Source organism: Heliangelus exortis, chromosome 3 (assembly GCF_036169615.1).
Source record: "Heliangelus exortis chromosome 3, bHelExo1.hap1, whole genome shotgun sequence".
NCBI classification, from domain to species: Eukaryota; Metazoa; Chordata; class Aves; order Apodiformes; family Trochilidae; genus Heliangelus; species Heliangelus exortis.
In genome coordinates, this window is record NC_092424.1 from 62,753,352 (window position 1) to 62,773,806 (window position 20,455).

At 38.0% G+C, this 20,455-nt stretch overlaps 1 protein-coding gene across 4 annotated transcripts in view; it reads right to left on the reverse strand.

Moving 5' to 3' along the window:
• Window positions 1–12,141: 12,141 nt before the first annotated feature.
• Window positions 12,142–20,455, reverse strand: part of RNF217 (ring finger protein 217) — a 64,777-nt gene continuing 56,463 nt past the window's right edge. For all 4 annotated transcript variants that reach the window (XR_011725284.1, XM_071741029.1, XM_071741028.1 and 1 more), the window contains one exon: window positions 12,142–20,355. Coding sequence is in view for 3 of the 4 variants with exons in the window: in XM_071741029.1 (XP_071597130.1) it covers window positions 20,292–20,355 (64 nt within the window). In the remaining variant the exon portion in view is untranslated. The remainder of the gene's footprint in view (window positions 20,356–20,455) is intronic.

The following is a 20,455-nucleotide window of genomic DNA, read 5'->3' on the forward strand; positions in this document are numbered from 1 at the left end:
AGTTTTTAAGTAATAAGAAGGTTATTTTAATGGTGGCAGGGTTTGATGCTGGGCCATCTATTAAATGAATGACAGCTGCTCTCTATTCATCTCCCTCCTTGAGATCACCACCGAGGCTGCAGGGCAGCCCTGGGAAAGTCCAGGCTGGACTCCTGGAGTTGGGGCAGACAGGAGGCAGGAACACGTGGGCTCAGGCTGGCACAGGTTGGGACCACAGGCAGATGAATGGATGGAATCCTCCCAGGATGCCAGACATGGACACAGAGAGCTTACCCTCATGACCCCTCAAATGTATACCAAGTATGACCCATATGGGATGGAATACTTCATTTGGTCAATTATGGTCACATCTGAGCCCTGCTCCTCCGTAAAGGAATGTTACAGGTGTGCCCCTTTCACTCCCCTTGCTGGAGCACAGGGTGTTTCTCAGAACCAAGCAGTGGCCTTGGTTCTGCACAGCATTCTCCAACCCTAACTATAAACATTGAACATTATCAGTCCTAGAAGCAAACACTGACTGAGAAATTTGCTGTTAATTTCACTAAGTGCAGCTACTTAGAAGAGACTTAGCTGAAAGTAAAATTAAAAGAAAGAAAATTAGTTCTATCCTGACACAGACCAGGAAAAATGGGAGCAAGATGGTTGGGGGTTTTTTGGTTTGGTTTTTTTTTTTATTGGGTTGTTTCGGTTTTTTTCATAGAACAAAAAAGTCTCTTTTTTCTTTCCTTATTTGATAAGCTCACAGTGACAAAATAACAAACATTTATGTAACAATCAACCAGGATAATCACAAATAATTTTACCCTACAGGTAGGTCAATTATTTCTTTTATCAAGTTATGCATATATTAAGTATTATCTGTACCAAGGCTGGCACTAATTGAAAAGATGCGTGATTACTGTCTAGTTTAAAATCTCTTCAGATTGCAGAACTGAGTTTGGTCTAGCAAAGGACTTTTTTTGTAGCTGTTCTTCTAGATCCAGATTAATTGTCCTGCTTTAAAACCTCTATTTCATTTATACTCATCTTGTCTTCCTACAGTCGTGTCTTTTGCAAGCTACCTTCACCAGTGGCTGGCCACATTCAGGCCCATTCAATGTCCAGCAAAGAAAGGTTAAGCAAGCCTTAGCAACAATGCAGGTTGCTGGTTCTGCTACCATTTTAAGGCATCACAAAGAAAGAAGAATAACAGACAAGTGTATACCAGCTTTTATCCTAAAATGAACATCATTTCCATTTTGATTGGCTGTAAATAAACTCGACTTCAGTACTTTAGACTGAAAAATACCAGCATTGATTACTATTGTATACTCAAGCTAAATTAATGATTGATCCAAGTTAGGCTGACTGGAAACACAAGCTTTCAAATATGGTACTTCTCCATAGAGAACCTCGGGAGCTTTTTCAAATAAGCTCGGTAGAATGTATTAAAAGATTTATTTAGGCACATTTCTAATACACAAATATGTAATAGTCCTTTTCACTATCGGAGCTGATAGGGATAAGCAGTACGCAAAAATTTGACCACTTGATGGCGCCAAGTGCTTTACGCACTTAAACCAAAGCTAAAAACACTTCAGGTCACTATTTGAAATATAATTAAAGTTGAAGTTTGAATCGTATTTCATTTTTCATTGGAAACATGTAATTATAATTTGATATCATGTTTATCTGAATATTAGGCATTACTGGTAGCCTGCAGTAACTTCAGCCATGAAGACCTTTAAAGTGATTCCTCTGATCTTCCCATCCCAGATGCCCACCCACTTCGTGCTTACACCCTCTAGGTAAGGTCAGCCAGGCACCTGCAGGTCTCCAATGTGCTCCATGTCGAGCTGCAATAGAGTTATACTGAGGAGCTGGCTAAGGTGGCATGGGAAATCACCTACTAGACCTGTGTAAGACATCTTGTGAATAAATGCAATTTCTCAAAGGGATTTGCATGGTTTCTGACATCTGTGCTAAAGCAGAAGTGTCTCAGCCATGTGTTTGTAATCTTATTTATTCCTCATTACCTTGTGGTCAGGGTATTGGTATCAGAATAATGTTCAACAATGCTAAGAGCTTACACAGCTTTTGGAGTATTTGCAAAACATCCATTGGCACAATAGTCTCACTACTGCTATGCAGTGTCTATCTGCTATTTTTCTGTTTTTAAAATGCTTCACAAAAGAATAATTTAATTATACTAGACTGTGCCTGATACCTGCCATTGCCCCAACCCAAGAATTTAGAATTACAGAATCATGGGTTGGAAAGGACGTCTGAGATCAAGTCCAACCCTGAATCCACTACCACTGCAGCTACCAGACCATGGCACTGAGTGCCACACCAGTCTCTTCTTAAAAACCTCCAGGGAGGGAGAATCTACCACCTCCCTGGGCCGCCCATTCCAATACCTGATCACCCTCTCTGTAAAGAAGTTTGTCCTAATATCTCACCTAAACCTCCCCTGGCAGAGCTTAAGTCCATGCCCTCTTGTCTTGCTGAGGGTTGCCTGGGAGAAGAGACCAACCCCCCCCTGGCTCCAACCTCCTTTCAGGGAGTTGTAGAGAGTGATGAGGTCTCTGAGCCTCCTCTTCTCCAGGCTGAACAGCCCCAGCTCTCTCAGCCTCTCCTCATAGGATCTGTGCTCGAGTCCCTTCACCAGCCTGGTTGCCCTCCTTTGGACCTGCTCCAGGACCTCGATATCCTTCCTGAACTGAGGGGCCCAGAACTGGACACAGGACTCGAGGTGTGGCCTCACCAGGGCTGAGTACAGGGGCAGAATCACTTCCCTGGACCTGCTGGCCACGCTGTTCCTGATACAGGCCAGGATGCCATTGGCCTTCTTGACTACCTGGGCACACTGCTGGCTCATGTTCAGCTTCCTGTCAATCCAGACTCCCAGGTCCCTTTCTGCCTGGCTGCTCTCAGCCACTCTGTGCCCAGCCTGGAGCTCCCCATGGGGTTGTTGTGGCCAAAGTGCAGGACCCAGCACTTGGCTGTGTTGAACTTGAAGCTACCAGCCTGTCAGAGCACAATCAGAATCAAACTGCAAAGTGGTGTGGCTGCCTCCCCAGCTACAACTTTACAAAGCACTTCTCAGGGCAGGTTTTTCCTGGAAAACAGTTCTTGCTTCCAGCTTCTCAGGTAGCTCCAGTTTTTCATCTGCTGTGCTGAAAACAGTACATAGTAATGAAAAGCTCAATTTCTGAGGCTTTACTACTCTGCTTTTTTTTTTTTTTTTTTTTTTTTTTTTTTTTTTTTTAAATGCTACTGTCTGTTGTGGGAAAGACCTCAGACATTACTGCTTTCCTACTCTATTCTCCATTTTAGCACCCACCTTCTTAGATGGGATGGGATCCTTGGCTCAGGCTAGTGCTTCCAGTAGGCTCTGATGTGTAAACTTCAATCCTCAGCTAATAAATAGGGATGTCCTAATCTTATGTCACCTGTAGTGGGAAGGATTTGTTAGCATACGTGCCACATAATAGCTCAGTACAGCATAGCTGCTAGTACTGCTTCTTAAACACGTGTGAGAATGAATGTAACTCTGTATGAGCTTAGTGCAATCAGATGAAGAGGACTGAAAAAGAATTCCATAATTAAGAAGAGCCAAATTATATACCTACATATATCATATAGTAACATATACTTTAATATAAAATTGAATATTGCAAAATGTAATAGTGCATATATATTAAAAAACTAGAGGGAAAAGGAATATGCATATAGGAAATACACAATTTCTTTATTTTGTTTTCATTATTTTACTGTTTTGCTTAACCATTAAAGCAAATAAAAATTTCTCAGTCCAAGATTTTGGCTAAACACATATGTCCACAATGTCAAGAAGCAGGCTAGAAGTTTTTCTGATGAGTTAACTTCCTAATGTGGGTGGAGAAAATGACAAGCAAGGAATTTTCCTTCTGGAAAAAATATCAGCATTTTAGTTCTACGGCCACATAAGAAGTCAGAGGATAGGTGGAAGGGGAACATTTTGAATTATTTAAGAAAGATCCTGGTTCTTCAAAGTGAGTAGATGTAGGACTCACTTTGACTTTGAACCACTTGAACACATTTGATTATGCAGCATCACGACTTACAAGTCAAGCAGCTTTTGTTAGTGTACTCCGTATCAAACTTTGTCAATTAACATCTGAGACTTCTTGAGACAGTATTTATGTTGTAGCTCTCTGGCTTAGAAACTGGTTCAGTGACCAGAAATGAAGCAGGCAAAAAATTTCTGTTTGTGGCTGACTCGGTCAAGTCTGCAGAGGGCCAGAGCCTCTGTGCTGAGGCAGTGACATGATCCCCAAACCATGCGTGACATGGTATGTTGCCTCTGATAAAAATCTCTGTGGGGTCAACAGAATCAGGTGATGGGTGAATACATCTTCCTTGTGCAGTTACACACATAAAAGGGGGGTAATTCTAACTTCAGCTCCCTTTGAACTCAAGCACAATAAAATGCAGAGTATGTATCTGGCAAAAATCCATTTTGAAAACATAATTATAGCCCACTGTTTTGCAAAAATCTTTCAAAGGCATATGTTTTTATGCTTCCATTTTCAAGCAGTTCCTTCCTCTTTAAAATAAGAGTTTGGGTCGCATCCTTCAAACAGATAAGATTGATGCTAAGCTCTTGATTATGTGGCACCTTTTCAAAAATAGCTCATATCAATCAAATCCACTGAAATCAGTCATATAGTGACCCTATTGCACTTCAATGCATTTCTGAAAAATACTCCAGCGATTATGTCTACTCCAATTTAGTTTTCTGTTCATGAGCAATGAGCACAATATTCTTATTCAGTGAAATGGCTGCAATTTTTCCTTTTCATTACATACAAAATGTCTCATAAAAATCCCTTGATTTGATTTACAATGATGAATATGCTTGATGTGCTGTTCTTCTACTTGGTCATTTTTAACTTTGTTTAACTCCTGTACAAATTCACTAACTGCCTGGTTACAAAGGAGTGTGTCACACAGTATTACTTAAACATGATGTAAAGCAGTAACACACAATAAATCCAGTGTCAAGTCCCTTAACCCACTTGATCATTTCCTTTTTCTGACACGGTGGGCTGCTGACAGAATAAGCAACATGAGCATGAGAAATTTAGCAAAATTAAGTACTTTGTCTCCTAAGACTTCACAGCTTTGCCAACATAATCACACTAAGTAAGTTCAATATAACTATAAATGGAAAAAGCTTTCTATCTTGAGGCTTTTGGAAGTGAACTCTTTACCTCACTGATTTTAAGCCTCCATCTAGGTAAGGAGAAAGACTTTGGTGGACTTCATGGTTCCTGCTGAACTAAAATTCTGTGTATACTTTCCTACTTGGCCAACGTGACATGTGCAGTTATAGTCACCTAGTAATTCCACTGTCACCAGGTGAGAAGGGAACATATGGGCGAGCCCTTGTTTCTGGACTGATATTCCAAAAAAGGAAATGAAGGGGTTTTTTCCAAGACAAAGTAACACAATGGCCATAAGAAGCCCTTACAGCACCAGAGCAATAAGAGTATAACTGTTCTGGTTTAGCTGTGCTGGTCAATACCCCTGTCCTGAGTTTCTTAAGTCCCTTGTTACTATCTCTAGATGGTTCTTCTAATTAAAGCAAGGCCTTACCTGAGCACGGGCAGCTGGCTTAACTGCAAACTGGTGCTTTCCCCAACACCAGAAAAATCTCAGAGGGGAAACTGTTAGGATAGTAGAAAAATAATTGTTAGAAGTTTGAAAAATACATATAAGATTATTTGTAACATTTGAGTTTATGACAACAGAAGTACTCCGAGCAAAATATGGTGAAGGAAAGCCCCTTAAAGCATTTGTTATCACTTTTTGGTATTGTCTTTATGTGCATAGTTCTTTCATGTACACAATAGCTGTACACAGATGCTTACCTGTACACAGATACAGAGGACAACAGGTAGTCCAACTGCTTAGGTATCTGCAGATCAAAGCCTTATTCATCCAGAAGTCCTTTCTTCTGACCTGAATAAAATGATAAACTGAATGATAAAATACACAGTTAAGCATAGCTGATGAGCAGTAACTTGAAACTATTTTTTAGGTTCTTAGAATTTGACAGCATCCTTTTAAAATAGCCGGTTACTATTAAAAAAAAACAAACACAAAACAACACAACTCTGAAATATTTTAGGCTATTTACAGAACAAACCTAATCAATGCCATTATTTAGAATGAATAAATTCAAATCACTGGGAAAAACTTATCTGGAGATTTTGAAGCATTTGTGCATCACTTCAGAAATTATTTATGATTGAAGGTCCATGGCTTTTTTTCACAGTCGGCACAACAGTGATGACTGAAAGTTGTTTAAGAAATTTGTCATTTCTTACACAAATGTCACATCTTTCAAAACTTAAATCTAAAGAAAATCTGTTTTCATTTAATAAAAAATAGAAAGAAATTTATTTTTATTAGTAGTTCTTCTTTGATATCCTTCTCTAGCAATCATTTGGCTAGTGACACTGTAGTACCACAAAGGAACTGGAAAATTTCAGTTCCAGGAAGTTTTTCATGGAGATTTTTGACATATTCAGGCTCCATGCTTGAAGAAATAGCCTCCACAGCCAGGAAAGATTAGGTCAAAACTATTGGTACCTTTAAAATTTAATTCCCAGCTCCAGAATTTATTCTGTGTTTGTCTATGTATCTCTTCTCCTCAAAATATATAATTTTTCATACCCCCTGCTAGTAGTGGTATCCAACGTACAGCTGGTGCACTTTCAAAATTATCTACTTACCTGTGTTGTGCTTTAATATTAATGTTCAAAAATAGAAATTTCACTCTGAAGTTAAGGGGAAAAACGGCACTTATCCTAGGATTCTCAACAGACAAGGTATGTAACACCACATTGCATTGAGGTCTGGAGTAACACTTGAAGATGTCAAGTTTTTTCCTCTGAAAAACAGTACCTGGGCAAGAGCAACCAAAGCAGGAATGCTTCAAGAAGCAGAAAGAGTGAAGCACCAGGTTTCTATTGCAGGCCAGCCAGCCCATCAGCTCCTGAAAATCCATTTGTCAACCAGCGCAGCTCTAGCAAATGATCAATTGGCACCTGCGTACTTCAGAAAAAGGTAAGAGCATACACTGCTTCTTGCTGAGGGGAGAAGATACTGAGTGAGAATTTAGGGAACACAAGGCAAAACCAGAGCTATTTAATGGCAAGAAGTGTGCTCATATAGGTTGCACTACGTGAAGACAGGTTATGGTGGAAAAGCACTGAAAATAAATCCACAAGAGACCCGACTTCGTTAATCTTTCTGTTCAAAGTACAGCTAATTTTATAAATTGTGTGCATTAACAAGCACAGCTGAACAATGTCCAAACTGTTTTTCATAAGTGCGTTATGCTAAAGTTTTCAGGAACATCAGCTACAAATCAAAAAATAACATAAAATTTTCATCATATGTGCTTTCACAACAGGAATATTCCTTTCTTGCTAATCCTGTGTTGACATTATCTTTAAAACTTCGAAGCCTTTTCTTGGTTCACTTTTCAGTTTGCACACATTCACATCCACAATCACCTCCCAGTTCCATGTTCTTATTTTAAAGGTAGTGAATAATAATTATATTAAAAGGTAATTACTGAAGCAAAGAAATACATTTCCACCCTGGAATGTAGATTCAGTGCTAAAGAAAGGCATTGAGAGAAGAAAATTAGTAAAATAATAATCAAAGCACACCCTAGAAACATACATGGAGAAGAAAGCAGAAACAGTTAAAATTATACCACTGCAGTTCTTTTGTTCTGTATCATGAGAACCAGTGAGGAATGATTAATGCTATTGGTTTGCTGTTGTTCTCTATCTATCTATGAATATATATGACAGAAATATATGTTATAATATAACATGTTACACATTTCATACATATATTAAAAAAAATGTTGGAGCTTCCACAACATAGTAATACAATCATGCATATGCACCATAAACTGCATCATGTAAGTGTGTGTTTCTACAATACCTGTGTCGTAGCTTAGGAAATATTCGTTAACTGACTTCACAGCAGAGAAACTGTTCTGAAGGATGCTCTTATTTTTTGTATCTACACAGCATGCTGAAAAGATGACAGTCCAAAACGCAATACTTGGTAATAAGTTACCTTTATGCATAGTGACTGGAGGGTGTGTCCCATACCTTTTTCCAGCAGCAAGAAGATGTGCAGAACTCTGCTTGACTTGACTGGATCTGCCCCTCAGGGGGAGCAGGCACCCTACACCTGCACATCGAGTCCAGGGTGCTGGGTCCTGTTGTGTCCCTGTGCACTTACCCCACACTTACCCCTCAAGCAGAGGGGAAAACAGCAGCTGTGGAGCTTTCACCACAACCAGAGCTCACATTCAGACACCTTTTTTTGAGCACTCCTGATCTGCTGGGCTGCCAGCTGAACCAATAGCTTTGTCAGAGACAGCTGCTCCTCACTTATTCTCTGGTCAGGCTGACAAAGGGTCCCCGTGTAGGTTGTTTTTTATGAAGTACAATTTGGACAATTTTCTTTAGTCCTTGAATGCCCATTTGTGTGAGAGGGAAAGTCAGCCTTTCTCTAGCTTGTCTCCTTTTACTGCAACAGGAAGGTAACAACACTGTGTTCATTTCTCAGGCCTGAAGCCGCAAAATAGCTAATTCAAGATTACAGAGAGTTATAAGTGATAAGTTAAATAGAGATAAATAGATAAGTTAAATGGAGATTATTTGTTTCCTGTCATCCAGCATAAGAGAAGTGGTGATCTAAAGTGCCTGTTGTAAAGGAATTTGAGTAAAAGGCAACAGCAGAAACTGAAGGTCCAAAACACTGAAGGTGTTATTGGAAATCTCTGCTGGATTAATGTTTGCTTGTCTTGGCAAAGGTTTGCCATTAGCCAGTTTATTATTAGCCTGGACTTGTCCATCACCTCATAAATGTCAGATGAAACGAAAATGAAGCTGCGTATTTGAAAGTACTTTTAATAAGTAATAAACACACAGTCAAACTAAAGGTTAAAATATACAGTGTTTGGGAAAAAAAAAAAAAATTAACATCAAGAACGTTTAGGGAGGGCTGTGAGAAGCCAGGAGCCTGCCGGCACAGAGGCCAGGTGCAGATACCCCATCTTCCCTGCCAGCAAAATTTGCTCTGCAAAATATTTTGTTATGATGGACTGAAGGTTTGTGCCTGCTGTTACTTTTATCCAATTTCAGTTAAAAGAAGAGACTTAATATTGGGAGGTTTTTAGCAGGAAGTGGCAAACACAGGGTGGCTGAGGACCATCACTTCCATCATGCACAGGGTCCAGGAGAGAAGCCATTAGCCCAGGCAGATCCTCTGCACCTGTAGGCCATGGGTGAGCATTGGCCAAGGACCATACCTTATTCTCCACACCAGGGAGACAGAAACAATGTTGCTCACCTTCAGCATGGACTAAGTTTTCCTCATGGGATCAGGAACTCCTGAGGCAGCCACCTGGCCCCACCAGGCTGAGGCACAATTTAATGATGCTCTCCACCTGTCTGGGCCACCTCACCTGGACCTCCATAGCAGTGCTGGTTGTCCCCTGGGGCACGTGCAGGCAGCAGATCTTCCCCAATGGACTGTCTGATAACAGGATTAAGCTCTGTGCCATCTTCTACAACCTCAGCCCTGTTCCTGCGCCTGCAGGTGAAGGCTACAGTGCCTTGGGTGTCACATGTGGACACTGAAATGATTCTTTATTCATTGGACAGAGTGATGCTATTGAGATGGTGACTTGGGAAGCAGTACACCATGTGTATCATTGCTAAAACCCAGCCTCAGCAAGGCTTCAGGCTTTACTGACAGATTCATGTGGACTCCTATAAATAAAAAAATCTCTTGACAGCAAGCAAAGCCAAATTATCTGGAGTAGGATGTGAGATCCAGCAAACAGTTACCACCATCTATTACTGTCCACGCCTCCAAAGATTTTTATCCAGAGGACTTCCTATCTACACATTTATTCTACACTTTTAGTTCCTTCCCAGTTTTCTCTCTTGTAAACTGCTCCAGTTTCCACTTCAGCCCTCAGCATCTACAATACCCTTCAGCAGGAGATTCCACTGGTCTTTTGCATAAAGATTCTCTTTTTTGTTTGTTGGTTGGTTTTTTTTTTTTGTTTTGTTACAGCTCTTGCTAGCCTCATGTAATCCTCCCTGGTTCATTATCTTCAAAAAAAGGAGTATTTGGTCACTGTTTTGTCTTTTCTGCATCACTTCAACATATAGACCTTAGTTACAAACACAATAACCATTTTATAGCAGCCATATCATTTCCAGAGCTGAAGTCTTCCTCTGATTTGCTTCCCAAAACCCATTGATTTGATCATAGCTCTCATCTTTACTGTTCTGGAGAACTCTCCATCATCATCAGTTTGTTACTCCATTGCTTACTTTTTTCACATCATTTACAAATACATTAAAGAGCAAATTCCAAGCACAGATCTCTGCAGGCTTCAACTGGCATCCTCCTTTCACTGCAACACGTATTTTTTTCACCTGTTCTGTATTTTCTGGCTTCATGATGTCCATGTTGTCCATGAGAGATCCTATTTCCTTTTGTATGTGTCTACTTAGTTTAATTTGAGGCTATTTTAAGGCATTCCAACAATGATTTCTAGAAATTCAAATAGACTATGTAAGCAAGATAAGTTGCTGACCTGCTAAATCAACTTCATGGCTGACAAAGCTCCTTCATAAAAGCCATGCCGACTTTTCCAAACCGTGGCAGCTTTACCCATGTGGCTGGTATTTCTAGTTCTAGTTTCTTGTTCATTTATCAGTATTTCACATACATCACATTCCAACACACCAGTGCCACATTTTACTGCTGAAGCCAAATGACTAAACAAACACAGAATATAACTCATTTTTTTTAACTGTTAATAATCAATGGTTAAATGTGCTTTCCTACACAGAGACACAAATGGCTAAATGATTTAGGGAAACTACCTATCTTTATTTCCTATAATCACTATTTCAAGTAGCTGCAAAAGCACCCAGACACCTGAAAGGAAGTACCTAAAAATTATGATTACATATCTGCAATCTCTGTGGAACACCTCAGTCGTATTTACTTAGACAAACACCATGTCTGTAACCAAAATTTGCTTCACTGTCTTTTGTCAAACAGTTAAGACATTACTAGTGAGAAGTTAGCACTTAACTTCAGTTTCAGCTTTAGGGATATCGATTTCTTTGGCCTCCTCACTGTCCTTCCACTGCTGCAGACCGCATGCTAGAATTCCTGCAGATAAGGAACCTCTGGTATGGTGCCCTTGACATTTGGTTGCAAATCTTGACTGTTTTGGAGGGGGATGGGGAGAGGGCTGAAAGGCTTCTCCTTGGCCAGAGGAACCAGCACGGGCCTCAAGATTTTGCTCTGTATTTCACAGCAGTGAATTCTTTTTCAGGTTTACTTCCTACAGAAACCAGTGAGCGTGCTACCTTATCTGCCTGTGCATGAACACACAAGGGCAGTTTCATAATAAGCCATAGTGCTCAGAATTCCCCAACACATCAGACAAAACATTCCATCTTTATTGTCAGTTCAGAAAGTGTGGAGCCTGAAAACAGCTCCTTTTCAGAGAAGGAGCCACCTGGTTCAATTAATGGATAACAGACTTCAAGTTTACAGCTACAGACTGCTTTCTCTAAAAACTGTCTTTGAGAGAGATGGAGCTTTAGGAGGCAGTCCTACAAGGGAATGGGAAAATTTGATTCCAGCTTTTTTTCTCCTCATTTCGTACCACGTTATTTTAAGCTAATATTTTAACATTTCATGAGAAAGTAAAATTGTGTTGCATATTAAGATGCTTTTAAAAACAAAAGGAGTAGTCCAGAGATGACACCGCACGGATAAGAGTATTTTACATAAAAATATCCATTACAGTAAACTGTGTTTTTGCCTCTGGTTTCATTTTCAGCACTAAAATAGTTAAAGACTGAAGTGAATATCCTACAGCACTTGTGAACATGAAGGTTTTGAAGTTTAAATCATTTGGTATAATTTTTGAAGGATCAGTATCAAAAGATATTACAGATTTAAGCAAGAATCCCTGGCACCAGTAACCCATCACTCATGTATACAATTGTTCAAATAAAAAGAGTTAAACATTCAGGCAAGTTTTATTTTTCTTTTCCAAAACTTTATTAGGTAGACGTTACTAGATGACATTGTAAAACCCCTTGGTGTGCAAGTGAACCAACTCTACAATGTATGTCTTCCCACAAGTCAGTAAATCCACTACCCCATGCCCTCCCCCGTATTTCTGAATATTGATACTAAGACAGGTGTAGTGCATTCAAATGCTACTTTACATTCTTCGTTTTAATCATGGGGAACCACTTCTTCAGTCTGTTAGTAGCAGGGGCTTGGGATATCAGTGTAACTGAAAGGAATGCAAAAGGAAACAAAGTCCAGAAAGTTTTGCCTTACGAACTTCACTCTCTACATGGACATAGATTCATTGCAGAGTCTTTTAAATTAAACTGCCTACCATAATTGTGATTGTTTTTAGCAAAGTGAAGCAGTAAAGAGACATACCTACTACTGAATACTAGTGAGGTAACATTTTGAAAACAAAACTGTTAAAAAATTCACTTACTTTCAAAAGGTCCCGTCCAGCAGGACAAACATTGGCAGAACATCTTCCCTTGTATCCATGCATGTACATGTGCATATACAAACTGTGTCTACTATAGCTTTTCCAAAGAACAGGATTTTAGTTATACATTCATCAGGACAAGTTTAAAAATCAGACATTACTATGGTAGGTTGAACAGAAGACTTCAGTGAGCCGTCTCTAGACCTCCTAAATTAAAAGGCACTCTCAGAAGATAGCAAAAAATAATCCTTACAAAACACTGACAAGAACTAAAGCAACCACAAAGGTAACACACTCAACAGTGATTACAGGTATACATTTAAAATGCCAACATGGAAGATGGATTATTTGCAAAATATTGCCCCAAACTACCAAACATTTTTGTCAAGTCATTACAGCATGAAGACCATTGTTGCAACACAATGCAACAAAAAATATGCTTATCAGTTAATGCAGGAGAAAGATAATAGCAAAACCTTATCAGCATTTTGGTTGTGTGCCTGCTGCTTATAAGAGAGGAGAATTTCATTTAAGGAAATAACTTTTTCAAATAAACAGTAACTCATAAGATCGAAGAAACATTTTGATCCATGGAGCCTGCTATTCAATAGGTTATACAGTGACTTAGTTAATGCCTAAAAAATTGAGACAATACTGAAACAGAAGGTATTAAATTATCTGTAAAGAGTGATAACTCACTTATAAGTTTACTGCAGTATGACTCTAAATCATATTCCCTATCTGCAAGACCTGCAAACTGAATTCTGATTAAACACTCATGTGTGATGGTCCAAGAAGAAACAATACTGCAATTGACAGCTATATTACCAGTGAACAATACCAGGGGGAAAAAAAAAAAAAAAAAAAAGTTCTCAGAACTCAGGAAATTCAAGATAAGTAAAGGTTCCAAGAGATACTTTCTACATCTTCATTTCTCCCTCTTTATCTCCCCTTCTTTGCAAATTCTTTTGAAGGAAAACGAACACAGTAAAGTGTTCATTTTTATGAACATGACTAGATTTACTAAGCAGAATTTTCCATCTCTGCCCCCCCTTATTTCCTTCTGTTAATTACTTTTTATAACATCAGTATTTAAAAAATAAATTTTCTAAAAAAAAAATTAATGTAATTCAAGATAATTTCAGAAAAGTAGCTTATTCTTGGCACCTAAATCCCAATAGCTGAACAAAACTTGAAGCAACGTTAGTAAGAAAAAACATCCCTTCAGAAAACCTAGATCACAGGAGTTCCATTGTCTTCTGGGAAAGGAAGTAAAGCCAGAAGAAGAATTAAACTCTGTAATATCCATTTAGAAGCTATCTGAAGATAGTAAAACAAATACTACTTTTTCAGATCATAACTCTGACCACATAACGAGGGGCTAGCCAGAGATATCACAGCTGCTTTGCCAAGCTTGTTTGATGGTTTATTCTATCAAGATACCCACCCCAAAAGAACTACAATCTTTCTTGGGCAGGGTATGTTAGCTGGATACCACTGAAATGCTGCTAAACTGCTTTAAGTCCCCCCATGTGCCATGCTCCTCAGCACTTCCATCTTCATCAGTTCATTCAACAGGGCCAGTCTGAGCCCTGGAGTTTGAAGGTACACACACCACAAGCTGTGGCCTAATTTAATTTCAGCTGAATTCTCATCTCAAAAAAGTGGCATGTCTTGAAGTGGTTGAAAAATCCTAGCTGGGGTATACTTGAAGACAACTTAATTTGACAACGTGTGTAAGATGCACTTCTGCCAAAATCTGGAGGGAGATGATGGGGGTGCATAAGCACATGTGAATGGCAAGTTAAAAACTCAGACATGAGATACTGATCATCAAAATCATAATAGGCATGCCAGATTACTTTTATAATTCATTAAAAGACTACTTCACTAACATTTTTCACCTTTCTGAGTAAACCAGTATTGGTTATTTAGCTTAACACGTCTGGCTGTAGAAGTCCAAGCAGGAATTCCCATATTGCTTTATGGAGGGGAGCGAACACTTTTCTTATGTTTCAAGCAATAAGGCACTTAAAGCATTTATAATTCCTCACTCTACATAACACACTGAATACTGAAATTAAAATGTTGATTGCCTACCTCCAGTTTTTATAGCTTCCTAGTCATCAAACATTACAGAAAGATATAATTAATGTATCCAGTTTGTATATAAGCCCAAATGTGGTGTCAGAAATTGCTTTCTTAATGAAACTGCAGTATTTTGGCCAGCACTCTACTTGTGCTAGAAGGCTGTAAACTAAAAAGAAGGTGATTTATCATCTCACTACCCTCACTCCTGGCATTCAAATTAATAATTTTTTTTTAGAAATTCTTCACCTTAAAATATGTAAAATAAGAGATGGGAGCGGAGGAAGATTTCTCATTGAATTGTCATGGAATGAAGAAGTTGTTCAGCTTGGATAATCTCCTAAGAGAGATCACATTTTCCTTTTCTCAGCACCTATTAGTCAAAAGAACTAACAAATACCTTAAAAATTATATGGACTCATGTGGCTAGCTATGTAACAAACACTACAGTATTTAAATTTTTGAAAATGCAAAATGAAAAGCCCTGAAGAAAAGAATATTTCTGCATTTTGCTTTTAAATAATTTAAATACAACAAATTACCTTCTGCTCAAATAGCTCAGCAAAGCATTACTGGTATAACTTCTTATGAGATCACATCTTCCGGGCCAAATTTCATCTTCAGATATTTTCACAAGTCAGTTTCAAATTACAAAATTTGAAAGGAAAGAGAGCATTGGAAACAAAGTGTGTAACAAATGGAAAAATGGTAAACAATATAATGATATGGTAAACATAGTGAAATGTAAAACTACCCTTCTCTTGAAATTTCTAGACATGAAACATCAGACTATAAACTGATATTAAAACTATTGAATTAATTTTTTATGCAAAAATACAAATCATGACTAGAGACTGAATCCATCTGCTTACACAGAACTTGCATAAGGCATGAAAACGTTTCTTGACTGCATCAGAAATTCTACAGGATAGGTTTAAAATACCTGAACAGCTTGTTTGGATTCTGTAGGTAGATTTTCCTTCTAAAAATGAGGTAAATGTGGCACTGTATCAGTAACAGCATCCTCAGTGAAAGTTGGTTAAAATTTCAACAATACTGGTTTTCAGTCTGACAAGTTTTCAACCAGATGAACACTGAATGGGGTTAGCACTCAAACATGTGTAAGCAGGTATGAGCAAAATCCGTGTTTATGCTAAAAATATCCAATATATTTTAAACACTGTCTCCTCTTCTGATTTTGATCCATTCAAAACACTTTCAATCAAGTTTTTAAATGTTGATAACCCAAATAAGCTCAAAAAATTATTTTGCACAATATGTAATTTTAATTGTTTTATAACTACGCTCTTTTTTAACAAATATTTAAAAATAAACAAAATGATGGCTCGAAATTTATGCATTCAGTTTTTACTAGGGAGTAAGTAATTAAAAAAATTAAAACACATTCTACCTATGAAATCAGAGCATGAACTCTAAAATTTAGTTTCCATCTCCCTGCCTTGTGGCATTTCAGTCAGGCATTCCTCAGCAGAGAGAGAATGCAGAGAACCTGAGTTCTTATGCAGAGAATGATACGGAGTAATCAGCCAGGAAGCTACAATCTCATGTAACTGCACGGGGTGCATTTGTTAGTTTTATTTATATTCCAAAAAAGTTGAGGTTATGTCTCAAGCAGTACTTAAGTGAACACACTGCTAGTCTTGCAGTTGAATCAAAGCTCAGCTTTTCCATGTAAGAGTAGCAAGACAAGCAAGCACATGTATCAGCAATGTAACTTTTTAAGTGTGTCCTCTTTTTCAAGTCTGTGTGAAGCCTGAGAAAACTGAACAACTGTAATTCCAATCCATTACACTAAAGGAAACAGAATGTTAAGATTTGGTATTTAACACTGTCTATGGATGCAGTTTCTGATATTATTGTTGAGTCAAAGCATCCAGAAAGTGTGTAGTATATTAAAAGTCAGTACTCCTTCCCTTGCCAATTTGCTTTAGTAACAATGTCCTTCAGAAATTCTTCCCTACTCCCCTCTCTTCCACTTATTAAACAGGATTAGTATGACTGCAATTTAGAAGACTAGTTCCATGGTACTTTGCACTTCAATGTGAACCAGATTTTCAAGTTGCTGCACAGTGGATATCAACAGGCTTCCCAGACATTTTTATCAAAGTATTTGGGGCTAAATTCTGTGCCAGCATAAAATGAGTATGACCTTTCTGGTTTAGTAGGGCCATGATTCATGACAGAAATGGAGCAGGTCCTGTTGCAACTGCAAAGCTGTAGAATTAAAAGCAACAAAGATACGATCTAAGAGCTTCCTCAGGTAGCATTCTTTCCATCAGCAGAATCAGAGCTCCAGTGGATTACAAAAGTAACAGTAATCCATGGTTCTTATCCACAAACTGGACCACAAACTAGACAATTCTCAGACCAAAAATTGTGAAGGATGAGAGGTTTGCCTAAGAAACAAAACACTACAAATAAATTCTAATTTGGCCATTTAATATGAAGCAGTTTCCCAGATCTATCCAGCAACAGAAACCATTTAATCACTGGAGTATTTGTTTCCTCTGACAGAATTTCTGCCCTGCTTACAGAACATCAAGTATCTATGCAGTTACAAGCTATGGCAGCCTTTGGAAGAGCAGAAAGCTCTTGGCTAAAAAGAATACCTCACAGTGACCCAAAATGCTTTCTAGTGAAATTGAAAACAGTCCCTGCAAATTATTATTTTAATAAAGTAAAACCTCATGTTGATCAAACTTGCAGAACCAATAAATAGATGTAAATTAAGAAACTCCTAACCTACCAGAAAGAAATATGAAGTGAGAATTATTAGTATCAAAACCAAATAAAATCCTCCCTTCCTTACACATTTGCACTGCCCCAAAGGAAGAAAATCAATCACTCAAAGTGCACTGTAAATTAGTGACATCTAAAAGACATGAATATGCTGTTTATTATAGATGTGGTGAGAACTGATGACTAACAGACTTTTCTGTAATGAATTAAAACTGATGGGTCAGCTATAGCACAAGGCTATTCAGAATTGTACTTCTGCTTCTCATCTGTATTCCTACTCAGCTTCTTACTCTCCCTGGCTAACAGACTGACACAGGGAAAAGCACAATTATTTTCCAGTTGCAGGCTCCTGGATAGTGTCTCCAAACAGACCTAACTATGCTCCAAGATACCGCAGCAGTCAGATTCATCCTGCTACTGACACGGTTGAGACAGGCCTGAAACTTGACCTAAATAATGAAACTCAACTAATTAGCTTCAGTCAAGAAGTGGAGAAAGGGAAAGCAGCCCCCTCCAGACTGGCACATCCAGCCTGCTCTCTGTCACCAGCAAGAAGGGTCACACACAGCCCTGACTGCACACCTGCAAGAAGGGCTGACAAAACCCATTTCCAGGCAAGCTAGAATGCTGGAATAAAATGGATTTGAGAATTTCCTGCTCTGAATAAGGGATACTTGTGAGCAACAACTTCTCACAAGGATAAATAATCCTAAATATTAAATGTAGTGAAAGCAATCCTGACGCATACAGTAGCATGAAATCTGCCTTATCAGGTTAATTCTGCTGCCTGATAAAGCCTTCTGCTAATAAAAATGGAGCAGAACCGTCTGAGGGTTTCTTTAGATAACAGCTACAAAAAACCAAAACAAGTTTACAAAATAAAAAAAATTCTTGAATTTCCTTGCAGCAAAGCTCATTCTATTTTTTTCCAACAGATAAATTAATGCTTGTAAAATAAATGACATCACTTTGATAACGTAAGATTTCCTGTGATATGAGAACTAAAAAAATTTAAAACTAACAATTTACTGAAGTTCTGAACTTCTCATATTTCAGTTGGTTATGTTATATTTATGACAAACTGTATTTACGTACTATCGAAGTGAGAATATTGATAGATGGATGGAAAAAAGACTTCTACATCCCTACTCTGCCTGGCCCTTTAAATTTTTTCCTGTTCTACTGAAAAACAGAAGTATTATTATCATTCCTTTTATTTTTTTTTTTTTTATGATAAGGCAAGCTTAGACTCAATCATCCTCACAAGGTTTAAGATGCCTCATTTTGCCATGTGTAGAAAATGAAGAACCACTTCTTTGATTTAATCTGTTCCAATAAAATCAAAATGGCCTAGATAAAATGATAATGTAGGAGTTGAGATGAGTGTTTCTTTCCTCTACGCACAATGACATGCTTTCTGCATATAAATGAGTGCAGATCTATTATCTTTACTTCTCTGCTCTTTATTTTATCATCTTAATTTCAGGTCTTATTGAACTCCCAACAGAAACTGAAAATTGCAAACATGGCAGAGTGAAAACAGCTACAAAGATTAAGATTATCATTACATATTTATAAAGAACCAGGAAAAGAAGGTAAATTAATCCACTGTATAGGTAATTATAGATAATCTCAAGTACTAAAACATTCTCAAGTGGAATTAGTTTGACACCGTATTACAGACTGTATTGCAAACCCAAATTTATCTCTCCCTCTCTCTCTCTCTCTAAATATATATATATATATATATATCTCACTCTCTGAGGTCTGAAGGTTTTTCTAAATAATACAAAAATATCTTCATTATTTGACATTTAAAGAAAGGAATAAAAATCCCTGAGTGAGCCAAAGACAACTGATATGTATAGCCTCAGAAAACACACTCAAAAACAAGACTGATTTTAAGGCAGCTTCCAACCTCAGAACACAAATAGAAAACTGATGTGTCACAGAAAGAAGAAATCTAATTAACAGGTGCATTTACACTGACAATAGGCTTTGAACTTTACGTCTAAAGGTCATTGCTTCCCCACTTAATTTGCAAATCTTACAGAGGTACTGTTTCTGCTGTTAGGACTACAGGATCAACATACCCTTAAATTCAGATGGAAATAATTAAATACTTGTTGACTCATATGGTGTGCTTGTATACACTGCTGCAACAAGAAAAAATACCCTAGAAAACAAATCTAGGAGCTGTCTGAAAACAAGCATACTAGCCAACTATGGTAAGCTGATATTTCTGTTTCCAGGTAAACAAAATTAATCAGTTTCTTCCACTGAGTCTTTGAAGTCAAAGTGAGAATCTTACAACAGGATTACCTTGGTGGAGTAGAATACTATTTACTTAAAAATCACAACCGGATCAAGATTTAATAACAATTTTCAAAGAAAGTGGCGCAAAGTACAACCTCTCAAATGAGATGCTATTTGCAGGTCTAAATTTTGAAGTCTGTAGACTCTAGGACATTGCCCATCTCCCTGCTTCCCCCCATGTACACACACACATATACATGTATCTCCAAACACACACACTGAAAAAAAAAGTACCTTCACAGTACAAATCCAATCTTTAAGATCAGCTTGTATTTTTAAGTATGAAGTCAATAGTTCTCTTGTTCAGTTCCTTTCTTTATTGTTTCAGCGTTCTGCTTACATAAGTTTTCCCTATTCTATTTTATTTTGTGTTTTTATGATAAATTTGGATTATAGCTAAAAGTGAAAAAATTCTCAGTAGCTCTTTCCTAACACTGACTTTACATTGCTCTCGTGGCGATGCGCTGATAAAGAGGTCTGGTAGCGAACAGTGGTAACTCTGAAGTTAGGAAAAAAGAGCAAGGATAGCTATTCTCTTCAGATCTGTAATGCGCCAGGAAAAGAATACACTGGAAGCAGAGAATAAGAATTAAATTAACTTCTAAATGAGAATTCATAACCCCTCCCCCTACCCAAAATTCACAGATTTTCCTCAGGAGGCATCAGTGG